The 24,873-nt window shown below is 35.0% G+C and overlaps 1 protein-coding gene across 10 annotated transcripts in view; it reads right to left on the bottom strand.

Annotated features, from left to right (window-relative positions):
• LOC105222374 (protein abrupt) overlaps positions 1-24,873 on the bottom strand; it is a 385,492-nt gene that overhangs the window by 93,926 nt on the left and 266,693 nt on the right. For 9 of the 10 annotated variants that reach the window (XM_049462423.1, XM_049462420.1, XM_049462422.1 and 6 more), the window contains one exon: positions 6,022-6,735. The exons of the other annotated variant lie outside the window; for it this stretch is intronic. In XM_049462423.1, the coding sequence (XP_049318380.1) occupies positions 6,022-6,735 (714 nt within the window). The remainder of the gene's footprint in view (positions 1-6,021; positions 6,736-24,873) is intronic. 10 annotated transcript variants of the gene reach the window in all.

Here is a 24,873-nt window from a genome sequence, read left to right on the forward strand (position 1 = left end):
CATAAAATTTTTTCAGAAGTATTGAATATGAAGTATTATTCATATATTTGAGAACATAAAATCCTAAATCTGCTTTCTACTATTAAATTTATTTTAATTGTTTAATTGTTTACTGAATTCTTACATTTTCATCAAAAGTTGAAGATATTTATACACTGCTTTTCAATCGGCCGGACGGGTACCTAGTCGGTGGTGCCACACCCATCATCCGATTATTATCACGGCTTACATAAAGCCCTCTCATACTATCTCTAGTTTAAAATTGCATGTCTCTGCCGTATTTAGTGTTGATTAATCGCACCTTTAGAAGATTTTAACAGTACCGTTATATGAGGAGTGGTCGGGGTTATCCTCAGCGAATTTGGTTATTATAACTTAAGCGGTTTTGGAGATATGTATATTAAACCAATTAGCGGCCGGAGCCACGCATATTTTCATTACATTTTTAGCTCACAGGTACCGCTTGCTACTTTGAATCCTGTGCCCAATTACAGTTGTAAATTAAGTGATTATTTATGATACTTTTGAAGTTTTCGCTTAGTGTCGTTTTGTTGGTGTGGTAGTGGTCCAATAATGCCCATTCACGAACACGTCCTTCGTTTTTGTCCACGAGCATTGGTACCAAGTTTCATTGCGATAACACAATTTGTATTCAAGTAACTGTTTGCAGAGACAGACGAACGGACGGACAGACAGAAATGCGAATTTCAACTCCTCGGGTAATCCTGATCATCTGTATATGTATATTAGGGCGTTTTTTTTTGTTGAACTATTAATTTTTTTTGAGACGGGACTGAAAAAAATTAATTGTTCAAAAAAAAAGACACCCTAATGTATATATTAAACCCTATATCTATCTCGATTAGTCAAGTGTGCTCAACAATCTTTAGAGCACAGAGACGTTGATATTGATCAGGTATTCTCAGCTAAACTTTTTAGAAACTATATGATGTTTTGATTACTTGGTTGCCTGTAGAATTGTCTTAGACCTTTGAGGTAGCTAGCAAGACGTGCACTGGCCAGCTAAACATATGTAAATCAGACTATATTCCCCCAAGGTTAGATTTCAATAGCCGTCCCTGGAGGAGGATCTCCTGTATCCACTGATATCCAGGCAGCACTGCTGCTTTTGTCGGTCCCACTAATTCATTCCAGCAAAGTTAAGAATTGCACAATAGCTTTAAGTTCACTAGCGAGTCAATTCCATGGATACTTAGTTGCAGTTCCCGGCCACAGAAGTTTGAAGTTGGTCGCCTTGTCGTTGCGAAGGGGCTTTAGTAATAGTAAAGTGCGCATCCCATAGGAAACGCAATCTACCCTTACGAACTAAGAGGGATACCTCATAATTTTCACAATAGTGATATGGATGAATAAAGGTTTTACGCCCATCTCCTAATGTGGAAGTATGAGGATACCAGCACCAACACCACCATAAGCCAAGTTGTTGATGTAAACGTGCCGTTGGCTGAATGGTCAGCGGGCGGTAATGAATAGCTGATCGCGAACGGACCCCTCCGATGTACGAACGAAGTCGGAGGTATTAAATGCCTTCTCTACGCATACCGGCTCTGTGGGCGAGTGACCAACCCTTTCCGGCTTACTCGTGGGACCAAACATGAACAAAACTAACTTAACAACAAAAACTACAACAACAAATTTGACGACAATAGCGATGATTAAAGGAACTGATTTGACATATGTATATATATCCTAAAACGGAATCTGATGAGGACAAATTACTCGCCTCCAGCCAGGAGACGAGCAAGAATACTGCTGGACATACCAGCCAAAGTACATCGGTATATACAGCAGCGGAAACCGCCAATCTAACCCGAAGTTTGACTCCTCTGAAAACCTTAGTGGTTATAGGGTCATCAAGTGCTAAAATCAGCAACGACAAATTAGGACAAATTACTGAAGAATTTGAGAACACAACTAAGGAAAGTTTTGAATGAGAGTTTTAGAACTAAAATCTTTTAGAACTAAAATCTGGCAACCATATAAAGAAAGGATAGAAAAAAAGCGGGCAGGAAAGCTAAAAATTACTCATGGCGGCAAACTCAAACATGCCATAAATAGTTTCTAACAATTTAAAGTGTCAGGTTCAGACAGGCCCATAATGCTGCAAAAGCTGATAGAACCAATAAATGCTATATGTTGCTATATATATAAATGCTATCAACTATCTTACATCCCAAGAAGTTGGAAAATAATTAAAGTGGTGTTTCTTCCAAAGCCAGGCAGAAGAACACACGATAATGCCTAAGATTTTAGACCTATAAGTCTCACCTCCTTTATGCTGAAGGTACTGGAAGGGCTAATAGACTTACATGTAAAACAATCATGGCGGATAAGTTATCGAAATCCCAACTCGCATATATAAAGAGCCGATCAAGCGAAACTGCCCTTCACGAGGTGATAAGTGTAATTGAAAAATCACTACCCTACAAACAATACACCAAGGCTGCATTTGTAGACATAGGGGGTGCCTTCAATAATATAGATGTAAGTGCTATCATTAGTTCTCTGTCGCATGGTGGCATAGATGACACTGTGTGCAGATGGATAGAGGGAAGCATCAAGTAGGGGTCCTCTCCCCGCTTCTATGGGTTGTAGCCCTGAACGAAATACTACTACAATTAAACGGTGGAGAAGTAAAAGCAGTAGCATATGCAGACGATATAGTGTTGTTGGTATCAGGCATGTTTCCCTCAACAGTCAACGAGATTATGAAATAAGCGCTACGAACAATGGACTAGTTGTTAACTTCAACAAAACTGAATTGATGCTAATCACAAGCAGAAACAAAATCCCTCAGTTTCAACTTCCGATACTAAACGGTACAACACTCTCTCTCTCTATCCCCACAGCTAAATACTTGGAGGTGGAGATTGACACCAAACTGTCCTTGAAAATAAATATAGAAAAAAGAATAAATAAAGCATATATGGCCTACTATACGTGCAAGAGAATCGTCCGCAAGAGTTGGGCCTTAAACCTAGTATAATCATGTGGATGTATGCGGCTGTCATAAGACCTATACTTACATATGGAGCTTTGGTATGGTGGCCAGCGCTAAACAAACAATACAACATTAGAAAACTAAATGGAATACTAAGAGCAGCATGTGCAGGTGCTGGTGCAATCAAGTCATGGTCGCCTGACGCGCTCAATGTGGTCCTGCATCAACTACCCATAGACATCTTTATTCACAAAACAGCAGCATGTTCAGCTATTAGAAAAAAGAATGGGGGTTGGAATCAGCAGAACTGTGGACATAGTGGAATCCTAAACAAGATCAACGGTAATAAATAAAACTACATTCTCCCAATGCTGGATTTCAATAGACACTTCCAGGTGAGGATATCCTCTAGACGAGAATGGAGAACAGGCTCAATAGGAGAGGAAGATATCATCTCAGTCTATACCGACGGGTCCAAAATGGACTGCGGAGTAGGCACGGGGGTACTTTTCATTGATCTAAACATTTCTCTCTCTATCCGTCTACCGAACTCGACTAGCATACTTCCAAACGGAAATACTGGGCATAGAAAAGGCCTGCAAAGCTCTATTGGAAAACCACGAGACTATACGTAAAGCAGCAATGTTTACAGATAGCCAGGCGGCGCTCCTGACATCGTATTCGCCCGTGGAAAATTCCAGTATAGTCCAGAATTGCAAGAAAGCACTAAGCTCAATAAAAGACAAGCTCCACCTAGACTTGATCTGAGTTCCTGGCCACAGGAAGATTTTCGGCAGGAGCTTTCCTTAACGAATCCCAGACGGAGCTAATACCATGCCCGCTAGGATCGATCAAAATAGAGATCAATAGACAATTTCAACAAGTTGCAAATAAACATGGAAATACATAACAAAATGTATTATAACTAAACAATTGTGGGCAACATATGACAAGAAAAGAACTAACGACTTATTAAATGGATCTAGAAAAAATATCTACAGTGTAACAGCTACCATAACAGGGCACTGGCCACTTGGAGAACATGCGTCCAAAATGGATATGCTCTACAACAGCATCTGTAGAGGCTGAGGAATAGCAGGGAACAAGGAAATAATTTTCCACTTTTTCTGTGAATGCCCAGCCCTATCACAGATCCGACACAGAGAACTTGGAATCCATCAAGCACCAAACCTTGAATGGATTTCTACTAAAAACATATATGTACATAAGTAGCTGCATCGAAGCCTCAAAATGGTTTGAAAGGGAAGGTGAAAAATGATAGCAGATGTAAAAGAATAGTACATCAAAATGGCACAGCCAGTGCTAATTAAGCCCGAAAAACAATAGGGCTGCTAAAACTAAAAATGATAGTAAAAATTTCTTTACACGGGGGATTTTTGGGTTGTAGTCAAAGGATGTTGGGGTCAAACCGCTACCATTCACTTAAATGATTTGTTGTGCAGTGTTATCAATAGTTATCCAAAATTAAAAAGATAATCTCTTCAAAATTCAATATATATTGACAGTTATTTTTAATATCGATGTCTAACAGTCAAATAAATGAAATGAAAAATAGTTTGCCTCTTACAAAACGATTTTAATTTCTTTAAACAGAGCAGGAGTAATAAAATTAATCATAAAAGTCTATATAATATTCCCAATTTAATAACTTAAAATTTTGAGAGCTACTGATTTTTCTTAATTTATGTACATTAAGAAATTGTGTAACACAGGTATGTATATGTATACAATGAATTACCTATGTATATCGGGTTATTGTACTATTGGCAGTAAATATCAATATCTACGCAAATTAAATTTTTTGTGGTAACTATCGAATTGTCATTAGCAAGCCAAAAATAAAGCGGCTAATTTTGAATGGATTTTAAATATTTCGTTCTACTAAGTGATTTGAAAAAACTAAATCTACACTTCATGTTTAATCCAAAAATTTTGTATTCCTCGGAATTATGTTAGAGTTTTATGGATATGACAATAATAAAGTGATTTGTTTTTGCTTTTCGTGTTTGTATACTCACCCGTAATCCTCTAACATCTCCTTATTGCAGAACTATTTATAATTGAACCATAAGTTTTACACAGATTTGTTTTAGATAACACAATATCCAATTTCTGAGTTATGGGCTAAATTAGTTTTCTAATATAATGAATTGAATTTGAAGATAAATAAAAGAAATATAAGCTTTTCAATAGGGATGATATGATTTCTAAATATCGTTTTAACCATTTTTACTATATCATGATCTGTAATTTTTTTATTGTGTTCAGTAATTCAATTTCATCATGGAAAGATATACGCAAGAACAACGTTTACTAATTGTTCAATTTTATTATCAAAATAATCGTTCTCCAAGTGCAACTTTTCGTGAGCTTTTGTCATAAACAAAACTCTCGATTCCGGTGCGAAGAAAATACACAACTTATTCATAAGCAAACAAAACATTCTCCTAAATTGGCAGTTTGGCGTATTTTTTGGAATCATCGGTGCTTACTTCTTTCGAAATGAAGCAGGTAACTATCGTTACTATCAAGGTATAGATCGATGATAACGCACTTTGTTTAGCAGCAATTGGAAGAAGACAATCTGGTTCCAATAAGACGGGCCTACATGCCACACAGCATGTGCAGCAATCAAACAAGTATGGCTCCCAAGAAGTTGGGATTTAACACCATTAGACTACTTCTAATGGGGTTATTTGAAGTCATGGGTTTTAAGCAATAAACCAGACTTTCTTCAAGCTTTAGAAGACAATATGATGTTATATTCAGAACTTAATTGTATCCATTGTACCCCACACTAAATATAAACATTTTAATTTTCTTAACAATTATTTTTTTTAAGAAATCATATCACTCTTATTGGAAAACCCTGTTTTAGCAAAATGTCTGGTGTGAAGCGGTTCAAATTGCTGAACTAAGTGGCCAACAATATTGAGTTAAAAACATACAATTAATATCATATAATTAAAAATATGTATTTGTAATTAAATAAACGTTATTGAAGAAAATAAAAACTTATGGTACAGTATAAGTCTCACTTTTCTTATTTAGATCCAGTTCACTAGGCATATGTCCAGCAGAAGAGCGCATTACTTTCATTTTAGCCCACTGATGGGTGTGCTTAATACGCATATGATTCCTAACGGAATTTGGATGGGCAAACCGGCGACCGCATTCGATTACCGGACAAATTGAACTATCTCGTGGATAGTGTCCATCTAAATGTTGGCGAAAATATCTTTGCTCTAGCGGAATTGCGCAGAGAGGACAGGGCAATATGTGAGCGCTACTTGTATGTGCAGTCACCGTTACGTCCCGTAAACTTGAATTTTCACTAATATGAGGAGTTCTTTCCATGAAGTGAGTATCAAAAGTTTTTTGTTGATTAACCGTTGATTTCTGAAGCTCGTATAGATAGTCATATAAGGGCTGCTGTATTTCAAACTGTTGTAGAATTTCAAACTCCTGTTGTTTTTGTTGTTGAATTCGTGTGTTATTTGATCGCATATCATGTTTACTAACCATCTCTTGAAAATATGTGGGTTGTTTATTTATACATGCAGTTTTCACCATTAGCGACAAAGCTGCAGATTTTGCTACAAAATTATCTATAGGCAATTTTTTACTCATATCAAATCTATTCTTATATCCGATTTCCTTATTATCCTCAAATTTTGTATTCCAAAAGCGGTTGCATAAAAATGTAGAGAAACCCTTTTCTCCTAAGTTGCTGGATATTTCACCGGGATGTTCTGTTGTATGAGAGTTATTTACTCTTTCATTAATATCTTTTTATTTAAGAATTTAAGGCTATATTTGTTTTTGTACATTAAAGCTTTCGCAAAGTGTGAAATTTTGACAAGCAGTGTAATTATATCATCTCAAATTGAATAATACATATCAAAAAAAAAAACTTTAACTAATCTTAAGTTTCACTAATAATGTTCACAGAAGAATAATACTAACTGCAATAAAACCATATTTTTTCACGAATCTTCTCAAAATTAATGATTAAAAAGTTCCGATTTTTTTAATTTAATCCAGTACCAAAAGAAAAAAGATTCTGACAAAAATTATTAGTAATACTGACGAGGAAGATCAATCTTCTCAAGTGGATTGATTGCAAGCAATTTGAAACCTCGCCTCACTAAAATCTAAACTACTCAGGAAACATTAGTTTGCAACCAGAATTAAAAACTATTTTTTTATTATACCTAAATATTGAATTTCGTACGAAACCATTACCAAAAAAAAATACAAATTGAATATACGGATAAATTCCATTACATCTCATATAACTAGTGTTTTGATGCATTAGTTTACGTAGGATATACTTATGTATGGCGAAGAAGTTATATTAGTATAGCCTATGGCTATGGTTAATTTAGGAATTTCAAATGCTCGATATTTTCACAGTAATCGAATTACTAATTCGAAAAAATTGTAATTAATCAAAATGAAAAGAACTAAGGAAGGATTAAAATCGGGCGCTATCCGAACCTTAAATACTCTCACAATTTACAAAATTTCCTGTGCCTGCAACAATTTTCCATAATAAATATTCTACGTAAAATTTCAATAATCGTTATGTGATTAAACTTTATTTTGTACACACACTTGTATTTAATAAATTACTCCCGCCATATGAAATAATATTTCTGAAAACATTTTTCTCAAGAGTTTCGTAAAACCTATTTAACAAATAATGCGAAAATGGGTGATATCGTATGAAAACAAAAATATCAAAAAAAAAAAAATCAATGCAATAAATCAAGCAACAAAGAAAATATCGGAATAACAATTTGTACGTGTATATTGTAAATAGTGCTTCACGCTTTGATCTATGATCCAAATCAGACCACAAAAGATTGATTGACTTTTTACCGAAAATATCAGTCAATCTATGGGATATATACTCGTATAATGAAAATAAGTTAGGAAGCTGGGGTATAACCAAACATATTATACTCCTGCAACTTGTAAGGGACTGCGAAATATATTCTGGTTTTTTCAAAACTTTACATTAAAAATGTTGCGAAAAAACTAAAAACTTAAATTAAGAAAGCTATGCGGACAGGTGGGAAGTCGGGGCAGAAAAGTTCTGGGTTAATTTCAAAAACTTATGTCATTACTCTGGTATACACCAGAACATATTATCAGCCAATATTAAAAATATATAATTTATACACTGACCGACATAACGAAAATCGATATTTGTAATATATGAAAGTAATCCGTGGAACAATTTCATATATTTCCAGCATTAAACTATATACTTGATATTTGTCATATTGACCAATTTAATATATATATATTATATATTGGCCAATATAATATCAAGCCAACCCAAGTTTGGAAAGCTTTTGGTTGATGTTCAAAAATGAACATGTACGTTGATACCAAGGGACACTCAGTACGCATCAATATATTTAGTTTTATTATACTTAAGAATATTCAACATATTAGATAAGATATGAAACTGTCTAATTCTCACTATTTTAAAAACACATACAGTCCACTGACATTGAATAATTACTTTTTCCATCGGCAATATGTTCAAATATATTGAACAGGCTTATCTTCGCCCATGCTGAGGAAGTACAAAATATACATAAATAAGCACATAAAAATATATGCATTTATATGCAGCATACAAACATACATACATATATGAGGCATGTATGCATTAATATATGATACGCATGCACTCAAGAAATACATATAATAAACATATTTACTTAGGTTTGGGCAATTGATTACAAATGCACATGTGCACTTGAAAACAATCCAAACTATATCCCAGCAAACAAGCGTTTTGTAAATTAAGATTGCAGCAAGCTTGCATAAATAAGAGTTTTGCGAATGTCGTTGACAATTTGCTTGCAAATGCAAGTGTTTTATAAATTTAAGCAAAACGTATAGTTCTCGCTGCAAACGATTGTGCTAATAAGTTGTGTTAATAAATTATGTAAAATTGTTCTTAAAGTTGTTAAATTAAGTTTCTTCTTCTTCTTTACTGGCGTAGACACCGCTTACGCGATTATAGCCGAGTCAACAACAGCGCGCCAGTCGTTTCTTCTGCGTCGAATACTTTCAGAGCTGGAGTATTTTCATCCATCCGGACAACATGACCTAGCCAGCGTAGCCGCTGTCTTTTAATTCCCTGAACTATGTCAATGTCGTCGTATATCTCGTACAGCTCATCGTTCCATCGAATGCTATATTCGCCGTGGCCAACGCGCAAAGGACCATAAATCTTTCGCAGAACTTTTCTCTCGAAAACTCGCAACGTCGACTCATCGGTTATTATCATCGTCCAAGCCTCTGCACCATATAGCAAGACGAGAATTATGAGCGACTTATAGAGTTTGGCTTTTGTTCGTCGAGAGAGGACTTTACTCTTCAATTGCCTACTCAGTCCGAAGTAGCACCTGTTGGCAAGAGTAATCCTGCGTTGGATTTCCAGGCTGACATTGTTGGTGGTGTTAATGCTGGTTCCAAGATAGACGAAATTATCTACAACTTCAAAGTTATGACTGTCAACAGTGACGTGGGAGCCAAGCGAGTGCGACGACTGTTTGTTTGATGGCAGGAGATATTTCGTCTTGCACTCGTTCGCTGCCAGACCCATTTGCGTTGCTTCCTTGTTCAGTCTGGAGAAAGCAGAACTAACGGCGCGGGTGTTGATATCAATATCATCGGCATACGCCAGCAGCTGTACACTCTTATAAAAGATTGTACCTGCTCGATTAAGTTCTGCAGCTCTAATAATTTTCTCCAGCAGCAGATTGAAAAAGTCGCACGATAAGGAGTCGCATTGTCTGAAACCTCGTTTGGTACCGAACGGCTCGGAGAGGTCCTTCCCGATCCTGACGGAGCTTTTCATGTTGCTCAACGTCAGTTTACACAGCCGTATTAGTTTTGCGGGGATACCAAATTCAGACATCGCGGCATAAAGGCAGCTCCTTTTCGTGCTGTCGAAAGTAGCTTTAAAATCGACGAATAAGTGGTGAGTGTCGATTCTCCTCTCACGGGTCTTTTCCAAGATTTGGCGCATGGTGAATATCTGATCGGTTGTTGACTTACCAGGTCTGAAGCCACACTGATAAGGTCCAATCAGTTTGTTGACCGTGGGCTTTAATCTTTCCTTATGGATTGGGCATAGCACACTTAAATTCCAATCGTTGGGCATGCTTATCAGTTCTTCGCCGCCGTGTTTGAATAGCTCATCCGGCAATCCATCGGCCTCTGCCGCTTTGTTGTTTTTCAGGCGGGCAATTGCTATTCGAACTTCTTGGTCGGACAATGGAACGTCTGCTCTATCGTCATCGATTTGGGTATCGGGTTCGCCTTCTCCTGGTGTTGTGCGTTCTCTGCCATTCAGCAGGCTGGAGAAGTGTTCCCTCCATAATTTAAGTATGCTCTGGGCATCGGTGGCTAGATCACCTTGGGGGGTTCTACAAGAGTATGCTCCGGTCTCGAAACCTTCTGTAAGTCGCCGCATCTTTTCGTAAAATTTTCGAGCATTACCCCTGTCGGCCAGCTTATCAAGCTCTTCGTACTCACGCATTTCGGCCTATTTCTTTTTCTGTAAGGAGTTTGAAATGCCGTCCCACAGTTTCCTTATACCGAGTTGTGGACGAGTGCTCTCGGAGAGCAGGAGTGCAAGCCGAGTAGAAAATCGTTCGGCTGTCTGTTGTGATTGTAGCTTCCCGACGTCGAACCTTCCTTGTGTTTGTTGGCGTGCGTTTTTTGCTGCACAGAGGCAGGTGCGAATTTTGGCTGCAACAATATAGTGGTCCGAGTCGATGTTAGGACCTCGGAGCGCACGCACATCTAAACCACTGGAGACGTGTCTTCCGTCTATCACAACATGATCGATCTGGTTGGTGGTTTTTCGATCCGGAAACAGCCAGGTAGCTTGATGTATCTTCTTATGCTGGAATCTAGTATTACAGATAACCATATTTCGGGCCCCGGCGAACTCGATCAGCCTCAACCCATTTGGGGATGTTTCCTCGTGGAGGCTGAATTTACCGACCGTAGTGCCAAAGATACCTTCTTTGCCCACCCTGGCGTTGAAGTCGCCAAGCACGATTTTGACATCGTGGCGGGGGCATCTCTCATAAGTGCGCTCCAATCTAGAGCGTGTGGCCTATTTTAGTGAATGTAAATGGGACGGATTCAGTTTTCGTGGTTGCTATTTTTTGTGGACGGTCTCATCCCAATGATGTGAATAAGTTTCTGGCACAATTTGTTGATGAGTTGAACGATCTTCTCCAAAATGGATTCTCATACGAAAACAAAACTTTTGTAATAAAATGTCGAGCATTTATTCTGGATGCACCAGCTAGGGCACTTATGCTTGGAGTCAAAGGACACGCAGGCTATAGTTGCTGCACAAAGTGCATTCAGAGGGGCGAACGGAAAGAGAATCGTATGATATTCCATTATCAAAATCATCCTTTTCGTACAAATATAAATTTTCGGCAAAGAACTGATGTCAGCCATCACAACCAGCAAAGTTCTTTGGAGATTGAAAAACTTCCAATCGACGTGATCCAAGTATTCGATCTAGGTGTGTTTGGGTGTAACGAAGGCTTTGCTTGGATCCTGGATAAAAGTTAAAAATCGCAACAAAATGATATACGAAAACTAAACACAGAATTTCAATCCATTGCGCGTTACATACCAAGCGACTTTTGTAGGAAACCACGGGATTTAAAAGAGATAGACCGCTTCAAAGCAACAGAATTCCGTCAGTTCCTTTTGTATACAGCCCAGGTTGTGCTAAAGGACATATTGAGCGAAGAGAGGTACATTCATTTTTTGCAACTTAGTCTTGCAATGCGAATTCTCCTCAATGCTGAAGATTGTGTACAAAATAACAAATGCGCAGAGAGCTGATAAAGGATTTCTTACTCAGAGTCCCTGTTTTATATGATGATTTAATGTTGACATATAATTGCCACTGTTTGAGTCATTTGGCCAGAGATACCATGCACTTTGGATCACTAGAGACAACCAGTGCTTTCAAGTTTGAAAATAAATTAGGAAAAATTAAGAAGCTAGTTAAGAAAGAAATAATGTTCCGCCCCAAATTTACAACAGACTAGTTGAGCAGAGTGTACACGGAAATCATCATACAAATATTGTTTCTAAAAAATCTACAATACAAAGTGATGGCACTTACAAATTTGTTAAAACTAAAAACTTTTATTTATCATCTATTGCACCTGAGAACTTTTATTTAGTACTAGCTGACCCCGCAGCCGTTTTCCTGCGTGAAATTACGTATGTGCTTTGAAACGAAAAGAAAGTTAAATTTATCATTTCTTATTTTTTTTCAATGTAACGCAGCTTAATAAACAACATTTTTTGGTTTCTGTGCCGGTGCGTAAATGTACAGAGAAGATAGTTTTCCAACTCGTGAGCATGCCAGGTATTTTTGGCCGTGTAAAAAACATAGCAGTTCTAAATTTATGCCATGCATTTCTAGCGACTATCCTTGTGTCCTGATGATTTTTACTGGAAACGGAATCCGTTTGAACTGAAATGGCAAATCGATAGAACTCAAAGGAATTCGTAGAATCAAACATTCTGCCCCCTTGTATTCGATAGGTGTGTCACAATAAGTCGAGTTCCATTACACAGTTTCGGCGCATGAAGATTGCGAAACATAATAACGACAGATCCAACTTTGAGACGCAAATGATGCGGTGGCATACCAAACCTCTCCAAAGAATTTAGAAATTCGATCGATCGATTTGTATAAGCGCAAGTCTTCCGGAATTTCACTTTGAATCTTCATCGTTATTTTTGGCAGCTAACATTGCATGCGCAATCAAGGAATCGTAGTTAAGATAATTTGGCCAATGTTCGGATAAACATTCCTGATGAGTTCAACTTTCGTGAATCGATAAACGGCAGATGGAATTGATATCACACCACCGGAATTTAGCGAATTTTTAGCGAAGGCGATGTAAAATGTCTTCGGCAATGTCATTTTTTTTTTCGTATCCAATAATAAACGCGGAAGGCTGATATGTCGAAATGATTATCGCGAAAAGTGTGCGAACTTCATTTGCATTCCAGTGATTATAATTTTCCAGCTATTGTAATTGCAGGCTTTCTTCTCAAAAAGTTGTACACACCGTATCATTCACAGTACGCAATTACTCAAATGAAGTTGAACCGCGTACATTTATCAATTGAAACCGAAGGTAGAAACTATTGTCGTTTTTCGGGTGGATTATGTAAATTCGTCCTAAGGCATCAGTTGAGAAGACATCTGGATGTCCATCTACTGGTTGGCCTTGCTTTCTGCGTAATTATTTTTTCGACGATGCATTCCATGCATAATATCTAGGTATTTCCGAATGTCCTCGCAAACGGATCACTGACGAAAGTTGATCAAAAACTCGTAAATGTTAATTTTTTTGTTAGCGGTGTGTTCACTGGCTGTACTGAATTTCCTGAGTTGAAATACATTCCTTGGCCATTCTCCAAGTTAACTGCGAGACGCACAACAGTCGGAAAACAGTCGGCAAAAGTAAATATCTTACAAAGTGCTTTGGTGCAGTTCACGTATCGACCGTATCGTTCGAGACCAATAACCGCCATGTTGCTTCCTTTGGTGACGTATGTATTTACAAACATATTTTATCGATTACACCAAACTGCAATACTCAACGTTGATATGAGTTTAGAATGTGAATTAGACAATAATTGTGAATATAGTACGATCCATGTGTTGCCAACTTCGATATTCACTCTTCTAAATTGGATGCTGAATGTTCTGCCATTGTCGCCTGGTGAGCAACGCCGATAGAGTGAATATACATCATTTCTAGTTTGTGTTTCCGAAAGAAATGCACGTTGATACTGTTTCATGCATTTATTGTGCGACATACAAACCGAAGTGGGATTGTGGTGTCCGCAATGTCCAAATTGATCTGGTGTTACCACCATCCACAATCCAAAGAAGAATGTGTGCGTGCGCAAACCTTTCTTTTGCCACTCAACAGAGTACATCTAGCATCTAACAGCGCCATATATATCGTATATGTACATTGCTTCAAGATAAAGTCCATCGAAGCTGTTGCTTGAAAAGTCTTGCTGTGACATCGTGACGATCGCTTCCTGATTGACCGCGATCCATAATACCGAACGTATGTCATCGCATCCTGGGAGTACTTCTTGTCTTGCCTTGCCTTGGGCTGCCATACGTTGACGGCAAAACGAACGCCGACTGATATTAAGGCGACCTTTGCAACTGATCACTTTATGTGCAACACACATAACATTTTCACTGAATAATTTTCAAAAATTTTTGAAGCAAACGACAAATTTGAATTCAAATAATTGAAAAACAAAACAAAAAATTAAAAAAAAAATTGTATGGAAAAAATTAACTTTTTGGAATAATACAATTTTCCGACTTTTCCTCACGAAAAGCATACAGTTTTTTTTTATTTCTAATCCTTCCCCGATTCACACAGAACATTCTCTTGAAAATTTCATCAATATTGATTCAGCCGTTCTCTTAGCGTTACTAACGAACAAACATTCATTCGTTTGTATGAAAAAAGAAAAGGGCTGTTTTTTGGGGTTTTCCGGCAATTATTCGAATTTTTTTCTCCGCAGAAACCATCCCTGAACTTCAACGAACATTTTAAAGAGGAATTATCAAATTTGGTGCAGTCGTATGAAAGTTACATACCTTTTGGCGATTCATTTTTATTTGTATAGACTTAATAAAATTTACATACATACATGAAAACAGATTACCACAATTTTTTTTTAATTGAATTACGTTTACATTCGTTACGCGCGTTTTTCAAAATATGCAAAATGAAATTTATATTTTTCAATCTTTCTGAGAGATTTTCTTAATATTTTTTTCCATAAGAAACTTGTACAGAGTATTAGAAGACTACAAAAAAAAATATCAGCCAAATCGGTTCAGCCATTCACGCGTGATGCCGTGACAACGCGTGCGTTATCCTGCTGAAATTATGTGTTTTGAAATGAAAAAAAGTTGAATTTACGTTGTGTTAAAAATCATTTATTTTCGATTTTTCTAAATTTTTTTCAATGTAACGCTGTTTGATAAGCAACATTTTTTGGTTTCTATTCCGGTGCGTAAATGTACAGAGAAGATGGTTTTCCAACTCGGGAAAACGCCACGTATAATCGGCGCGCACCCATGCAATCGTAGTTACGATAATTTGGCCAATTTGGCATAAACATTCGTGATGAGTTCATATTTCGTTGAAGTGAATTGACGAAAGGGAGGTGGAATTGATATCAAACCACTGGAACCGAAATTTGCCAATTTCCAAATCTTAACGAATACGATGTAAAATGTCTTCGGCAATGTACTTTTGTTCGTGTTCCATAATTGACGCGGATTTGAAGGCTGATATGTCGAAATGACCATCGTGAAAAGCGTGCGCATTGACTCAAATCAAACTGAACGACGTACATTTATTAATAGCAACCGAAGGTATTAGCAATCGTAGATTTTCGGGTGGATTATGTACATTCGTCCTAAGGAATTAGTTGAGAACACACGTGGATGTCAATCAATTGGCTGGTCTTGCTTTCTGCGTACCTATTTCTTCGGCGATGCATTCCATGCAAAATATCAGGGCATTTCCAAATAGAGCAATGTTCTCTCAAACGAATCACTGACGCAAGTTGAGAAAAAACTCGTCAATGTCAATTTTGTTGTTGGAAGTGTTTCCGCTGGCTGTACTGTATTCTCTGGGTTGAAAAACATTCTTTAGCCATTCTCCAAATGAACTGCGAAATGCACAACAGTCGGAAAAGTCAATTTCACCAAACTACAATATCAAACATTGGCATGAGTTTTGAGTGTGAATTAGACAATAGTGGCGAATATGGTACGATCCATACGGATTGTGGTGTCCGCAAGGTCCATGCACCATATTGGTTTTCATCACTTCGTAGAATAATGGACCTTTCTCTGCATGAGGAATTTCCGCAGAAATGATTTCATCAATATGATCTGGTGTAACCACCATCCAGCATTCAAAGAAGAATGTGTGCGTGCGGCAATCCTCTTTTTTGGAACTCAACAGAGTAAATCCAGCATCTGACTGCACAATACTTGTATATACATACGTTGCTTCAAGATAAAGTCCATCAAACATCGTAACTGTTGTTTGAAAAGTCTTGCTGTATTATCGTGATGATCGCTTGCTGATTGACAGCGATCCATAATTCCACACATATGTCATCGCATCCTGGGAGTCTCATGTAGTTCATGTGTCTTGGGCCGCCATACGTTGATGGCAAAAAGAACGCCGACCGATATTAGCGCGATGTCTTCGTTGCTTTGTAACAAATTTCAATCTGTAATTGATCACTTCGTTTGAAACACACATAAAGTTTTCACTGAATAATTTTCAATAATTTTTCTTTTAAATAGCAGGAATATAAAAGCAAGCGACCGAAATTGAACGATTCAAATAATTTACAAATCAAAATATTGAAAAACCAAACAAAAAATAATTGTATGAAAAATCAATTTTTAGAAATTTCCAATTTTTCGACTTTTCCTTATGAAAAGTATACATTTGTTTTTTTTTATATCTAACCCTTTCCAGATCCACAGCGAACAACTTCTGATTTCATAAAGATTGGTTCCGCCGTTCTCGAGCGTTAGCGTTACTAACAAACAAACAATCATTTTTACTTACAGATGTACATACATATGTATGTATGTATGTATATACAAAATAAAACGTTTGTATAGGAAAAAGAAAAGGGCTGTTTTTAAGGGTTTTCCGGCATCTTTCGTAATTTTTTCTTACATAAGAACCTTCTCCTAATAATAACAAATACAACAAAAAAAATCAGCCAATCGGTTTAGCCATTCACGCGAGTTGCGTCGTCAAACGACTCCACCACTGTCAAAAAAAAAAGACAAGTATTTTTTAAGTATTTTTTTATTCCTATAAAATGTAAGTTGAATCTTCAGATTCAACTACATACATGCATATTAACATGCATAAATATATAATATGCATAAGCAAACAATGGTATTTTAAATTCCATAAAAATGAAATCAAATACCATTGTTTTTATTTGATATGTTTATTTAAGATATGCCGGGTCGTTGATGCTGAGGAATGTCAAGTCAGCACAACGGCTTCAAGTAAATTTAGCAAATAAGATTTTTATAAAGAATAAGAGAATTAATAATAAACTAAACGGCAAGCCGCACAGTACGGAATTACCGGAGTTTTATTCAAAGATATATAATATCGTAATTGGCGCAGTCGGCTTTTGTAAGAATCAAGTTTTTGTTTTTCCGCGACCGAAAATTGAACGCAAATAAAAATATGAAAAAAAAGCATTAAAAGTAAAAAATAAATATAGAAACATTAATAACTTTCCGTGATAAAATTGAAAGGTGAAACAATTCTTCTTCAGCAAATAAAAATATGAAAAAAAGCATTAAAAGTAATAAATAAATATAGAAACATTAATAACTTTCCATGATCAAATTGAAAGGTGAAACAATTCTTATTCAGCAAATAAAAATATTTAAAAAATAAAAATTTTAAAAAATAAACAAGAATTTGGAGTAAAAGTGAGGTAAGAATAACAACAACAGGGGTAGCAGCAAACTCAACAAAAACAGCAACAACATTAACAATAACAACGACACCAGTAACAGTAACAACAAAACAACAACAAAACCAGCAGCACCAACAGCAAGGTAAAATAATATTCAACTAATAATTTAACAACGACAACATTAACAACAACAACGACACCAGTAACAGTAACAACAAAACAACAACAAAACCAGCAGCACCAACAGCAAGGTAAAATAATATTCAATTAATAATTTAAGTAGTAGTTTTATTTGAAGTCATTACTTTCTTTGTAAAAAAAAAAGAAAAAAAAAATAGTCAACGCAGAAATTATACTCACTAAATGTTTCAATCAATTCAAAAAACAATAAAGTTAGAAAAAGAAACGAACAAACGAGAAAAGAAACAAGCTAACAGAGTTGCAATTATTTTATAATTTTTGTTGCAAAAATAAAATAAAAATTAAAAATAAAAAATATGGCAGAGCAAATAGAAATGCTAACTCGATGCTTGGCATCTTTAACACAGATAACTGCACAAAATGCAGCAATAAATCAACTTACAATTAGGCAAAGAGTCGAAAAAGACTTAAGATATGTATCTCCCTTTGAAGGAATTGTAAAAAAATTGCCATCCTTCATTGAAGCAGTTGACAGGGTACGAAGGGACTATGTAGGACAGGAAGAAATAGTATTCAGGGTTATTTATGATTTGAAAATTGGTGGATCAGCAAAAAATTTTTTGCGAATAAACCCACCTGAAAATTGGGAAAGTTGTAAAACTAAATTAAGGCAACATTATAGACCCACAAAAAATCAATTGATGATCACGAAAGAAATTTCGATTCTGAAAGTAAATAGTATAGCTGAATTAAGTAAAAGATTAAACGAAATCGTGGATGACATAACAGAATATAGTGCACTAAGCGAAAATGGTGTCACTATGAGAGAAATTTTTTCAGGGATGCTAATTCAGCGAATAAAACAATTAGAATCAGGGACATTCGCATATACAGTGCAATCGGTCACATCATTAACGGAAATGGCGAATGAAATTTATAAATTTATTGGGTTGGATGAAGGCAATCTAAATCCTTATCTAAAAAAAGGGGGAAACAACTTTCAAGCTAATACCAAAAATAATGGTGTTAACAACAAAAATTTTTATTCAGGACAATATCGTTCACAAAATCTAAATTTTTCTGAACAACAGTATCGTCCACAATCCGGACAACGTCAAATAAACCTTCATCGACAACAATCCAATCAAACAAGACAGCCTCGATGGCAAAATCGTAAAAACTATTCAGAACAAGTTCGTACAAATCAAAATCATTATAATTATTCACAACAGCAAAGAAATTCAGTAAATAGTAGACAACAGGTACAAAATAGGGGACCAGAACCCATGGACGTGGACACAATGAGTAGGAGAGGTGATCCACAAGAATCAAACACGAACGAGGAGTTTTTTACAAATTAGCCTCGGAATCATTAAACAAAATTATAATAATATTAACATTTTTTGAGAAAAAATTTTATGCTTTGGTCGACCCAGGTTCAACCATAAGTATAATGAAAAAATCGAGTTTCGAAAAATTTAAATTACCCAGTGCTTGAAAGTGAAAGCACTTTGGTGAATACTTTAAACGGGATAATTAAAACGCCAAATGTTAAGGTAAAAAGCCCTTGTCCCAAAGAATTTAAATACCCGGAAAACGCAAAAATGAGATGGTTATTAATGGATTTTAATAAACCATATGATTTGTTAATAGGAAATGATTTCCTTTTTAAAAACGTTAAAACCATTGATATCGAAAAAATGACAATAATTTTGAAAAATGGTGTGAATCTTCCATTCTATATGAAAACTATGCAAGAGCAAGTTTATTCATTAGATATAAGTGAAGTAAAGAACATCAACCTCGATCATTTAAAATCAAATGAGAAAAAGGAAATCGAAAAATTATTAAAGCATTTCAATAAACTTATCTATAAAGAAGGGGACAAACTCACAAATGCAAAAGCAGTAGTTCATGAAATTAAAACAGTTACGGATCAACAAATAAACTCAAGAATTTATAGATTTAGAAGAAGAAGTAAGAAGACAAATTTCTGAATTAGAAGAGCAAGGGATAATAAGAAAAAGTCACAGTAGATATAGCTCACCTATTCTAATAATACCGAAAAAGATAGATAAGTCAGGAATACAAAAATTCAGGCTAGTGGTTGATTATAGGAGGTTAAACCAATTGACTGTAGACGATAAGTATCCTCTACCGAATATCGATGGAATCTTAGATAAATTAGGCAAAGCACAGTACTTTAGCACTATAGATCTAGCAAAAGGTTACCATCAGATTTTAATAGCAGAAAGGGACATCCAGAAAACAGCTTTTGTCACTCCGGCAGGACTATATGAATACGTCCGAATGCCTTTCGGGTTGAAAAATGCCCCAGCTACTTTTCAGAGATTTATGAATGACATATTGAGGGAATATATAAATAAAATATGTGTCGTATATTTAGATGACATATTAATTTTTTCAACTTCATTAGAAGAGCACATAAACTCATTAAAAAAAAATTTTTGAAACTACAAGAGAATAAATTAAAAATACAGGCAGATAAATGCAGTTTTCTTCAAAGAGAAACTACATTCCTAGGACACATTTTAACAAAAGAAGGCATCAAGCCTAATCCAGATAAAATTATAGCAATTCAAAAGCTACCAATACCAAAAACTGAGAAACAGTTAAAAGGATTTTTAGGAGCAACGGGCTATTATCGAAAATTCATAAAAGATTATTCTAAAATAGCTTACCCCATGAAAAAGGGCAATAAAATAAACGCTAAAGATCCACAATATTTTGAAAGCTTTGAAAATTTAAAAGCACTCATTTCATCTCACCCAACTCTCATATTCCCAGAGTACGACAAAGAATTCAGTATCACAACTGATGCTAGTGACTATGCTATTGGAGCAGTGCTTTCACAGCAAGGCCGACCAGTATGCTACATTTCAAGAACTCTAAAATTATGAGCAAAAATATTCAACTACAGACAAAGAATTTTTAGCGGTAATTTTCTCTATTACATATTTTCGACCATATATATATGGCAATAAATTTAAAATAATAACTGATCACTGTCCGATCAAATATCTTGTTAATAAATATAAAGGAAAAGAATTTTCTCAACGTCATCAGAGATGGTTATTGAAATTGCAAGAATACAACTTTGAAATACAATAATAAATGGAAAAAATAATGTTGTAGCTGATTTCTTGAGTCGAGTTGAAAACTCACCAAAAATAAAAGAAGGTAACGACAATGAATCAAACTTAGGATTGTCGGAAACAATTCATTCAGCAGATGAAGAACTGCTTGAACACTTTCCAATTAAAGAAGAAATTGTAAATAAATATAAAATTCAAATTATATTAACATATAGACAAAAAGAGCAAATGCAAAGACTCCATGGAAGAAAAATAATTGAAATAAACCCAATGGATGAAAAAGAAGAGAACAAGGAAACATTAAAAAAATATATAAAAGGAAACGGAATAGTAGGAATATTTTCAGAAGTATCTGAAGCAGATTACCATAAAATACAAAAACTACTTATTGAAATGTTTGCTCAAGATAGAAGTTTAAAATTTATAAAATGCACAAAAAGAGCCTCAGAAATAGAAGAAGAAGAAGAATTACATAAGCAAATATCACTATACCATACGAAAGAATCTATGCATAGTGGCATAAATGAAACCTATAATACATTAAAAGATAAAATATATTTTCCAAAATTCAAAGAAGAAATACAATTGATAATAAATAATTGCCAAAAATGCCAACAAATCAAATACGATAGGAAACCCATTAAACCTAAATTTCACTTAACTGAAACTCCAACCAATAAAAATGTAGATATATTTCATTTCAATAAGCAATCATTTGTAACAGTAAGTGATAAATTAACAAAATTCGCAGCGGCTTACAGAATAACAGACAGAAACTGGAGAGCTAAAAAGACAATAATTATGGAACATTTTGCGAAATTCGGTAAACCTAAAAAAATTATTATGGATAATGAGTTTAGAGCAGAACAATTAATAAAATATTTAAATGACGAAAATGTAGAAGTCCACCACACAAAACCAAATAGCCATACAGGAAATGCAGACATTGAGAGACTGCACTCAACCCTGTTGGAAAAACTAACAGGAATTGAGGATTCTAGTCTTTCAACAGAAATGAGGATACAAATTGTTATATGCAACTATAACGATAGGTACCACTCAACTACCAAATGTTCTCCAAGGGACGCCAAAGAAAACATTTGTCCATCCATATTACAAGATAGAATAAATACAGTAAAACAGAAAACAATAGCCAAATTAAATCAAAACAGAGAAGAATATATAGAAAACAGACAAACAGGACCAATTAAAAACTACAAAAGAGTAAGGCATAAAGACCAACCATATTTCAGAATGTTTCCCTTACAAAACGTCCATCCGGCAAATATAAAAAGACAAATGAAATTGGCAAACATAGAAAATCCAAATGAGAATGATGACGATTCATTCAGTCTAAGGGCATTTAATGGAGATAATAACATTTAATTTTTTTTTTCCTACATATATATACATGATTTTTTTTTACCCCAGTGGGTAAGGGGTCTTTCTACAATATACCCATGGTAAGAGATGTCTGTCGTAAGAGGCGACTAAAATCCAATTCATTTTTTTTTAAATCAAAACTTAAAACGGTTATACATTTTTACTTTTACAGATGACGATAATAATTATTTTTTTAACAATAATCACATCATTGGTGTCAGCACTTTTGCAAATTACACCAATAATAGAAGATGCGGGGTATACAATTATACAAACAGAGGACATAGAAATAGTTAACGAAATAAGTACAGTTATACATACTATAATTCCGAACAAGATAGCAGACGTAGTTGATTAGGTTAAAGAAAATACTGAAAAACTAAATATTGAAAATAAAGAAATTTTGTTTGATGAAATAAAAAATATAAAAGCAAAAATCATATCTATAACACCAAATATCAAAAAGAGAAATAAAAGAGGCTTGATAAATATAGGAGGAATAGCATATAAATGGATGTTTGGAGTCATGGATGATGATGACAGACAAGACATTTTGAACCATTTAAAAATTATTGAAGAAAATGGACATAATGCCATTGTAAATTTAAATAAACAAATAGTAATTAATGAACATTTGAATAGATCACTAAACTTATTAAAAGGAACTATAGACTCAGATAGGAAACAAATAATAGAAACTTTAAATATAATAAACAAAGAGGAAAATAGAATTGAAAGACAAATTTTGTATAATGATGAAATGAATAAACTAAAATTCATAGAAAGTAAAGTTCAAGAAATACAAAATAATATAGCGGCGGCTAAATACAATATGGTACATCCAAGTATGTTAACTAGGGAAGAAATTGAAAAATATGAGATTGATTTTTACAAACTAAAATTATCAAAAGTAGGAGTAGAAAATAAAGCATTTAAAAATCTAAAATTGAGTAAAAGCTGCATATTTTCAAATACTTGCGAATTTAAATATAATAACAAAACATCAATACAAGAAATAAGCGATGACACAATATTAATAAGAAATGCAAAAAATGATGTAATAAAACAAAACTGCGATGACAGAAAAATTGTATTAAAAAATAACTATATAATCAAATTTGTAAATTGTAAAATGGAAATTTTTAAACAAGAATTTAAAAATAATAAAACAGAATATATTCATACAATTATATACCCTGCCGAAAAATTAAACCAAAGCTACACACCAAAATTAACATTCAATGATATTGCAATAAAAAATATAGAAAACATACTAACGGGTGATTTTTTTGAGGTTAGGATTTTCATGCATTAGTATTTGACAGATCACGTGGGATTTCAGACATGGTGTCAAAGAGAAAGATGCTCAGTATGCTTTGACATTTCATCATGAATAGACTTACTAACGAGCAACGCTTGCAAATCATTGAATTTTATTACCAAAATCAGTGTTCGGTTTTTTTTTTTTTTTTTCGGACAAATTTTGTTCAGCGATGAGGCTCATTTCTGGTTGAATGGCTACGTAAATAAGCAAAATTGCCGCATTTGGGGTGAAGAGCAACCAGAAGCCGTTCAAGAACTGCCCATGCATCCCGAAAAATGCACTGTTTGGTGTGGTTTGTACGCTGGTGGAATCATTGGACCGTATTTTTTCAAAGATGCTGTTGGACGCAACGTTACGGTGAATGGCGATCGCTATCGTTCGATGCTAACAAACTTTTTGTTGCCAAAAATGGAAGAACTGAACTTGGTTGACATGTGGTTTCAACAAATGCGCTACATGCCACACAGCTCGCGATTCTATGGCCATTTTGAGGGAAAACTTCGGACAACAATTCATCTCAAGAAATGGACCCGTAAGTTGGCCACCAAGATCATGCGATTTAACGCCTTTAGACTATTTTTTGTGGGGCTACGTCAAGTCTAAAGTCTACAGAAATAAGCCAGCAACTATTCCAGCTTTGGAAGACAACATTTCCGAAGAAATTCGGGCTATTCCGGCCGAAATGCTCGAAAAAGTTGCCCAAAATTGGACTTTCCGAATGGACCACCTAAGACGCAGCCGCGGTCAACATTTAAATGAAATTATCTTTAAAAAGTAAATGTCATGAACCAATCTAACGTTTCAAATAAAGAACCGATGAGATTTTGCAAATTTTATGCGTTTTTTTTTTAAAAAAGTTATCAAGCTCTTAAAAAATCACCCTTTAAAAGAAATTGCAGAATTAAAATACCATAAAAATGTATCATATGGTATTAATATAACATTGATAATCATTGTAATGGTAGTAGTAGCAATCCTAGTAATAATATTAAAGAAAAAAACAACAAAAATAAAAATTGTAAATACAAGAACTCAGGAGAGTTCAAACAGTAACGCTGGGGGAGTTGCGTCGTCAAACGACTCCACCACTGTCAAAAAAAAGACAAGTATTTTTTAAGTATTTTTTTATTCCTATAAAATGTAAGTTGAATCTTCAGATTCAACCACATACATGCATATTAACATGCGTAAATATATAATATGCATAAGCAAACAATGGTATTTTAAATTCCATAAAAATGAAATCAAATACCATTGTTTATATTTGATATGTTTATTTAAGATATGCCGGGTCGTTGATGCTGAGGAATGTCAAG

Source organism: Bactrocera dorsalis, chromosome 1 (assembly GCF_023373825.1).
Source record: "Bactrocera dorsalis isolate Fly_Bdor chromosome 1, ASM2337382v1, whole genome shotgun sequence".
Taxonomy (NCBI): domain Eukaryota; kingdom Metazoa; phylum Arthropoda; class Insecta; order Diptera; family Tephritidae; genus Bactrocera; species Bactrocera dorsalis.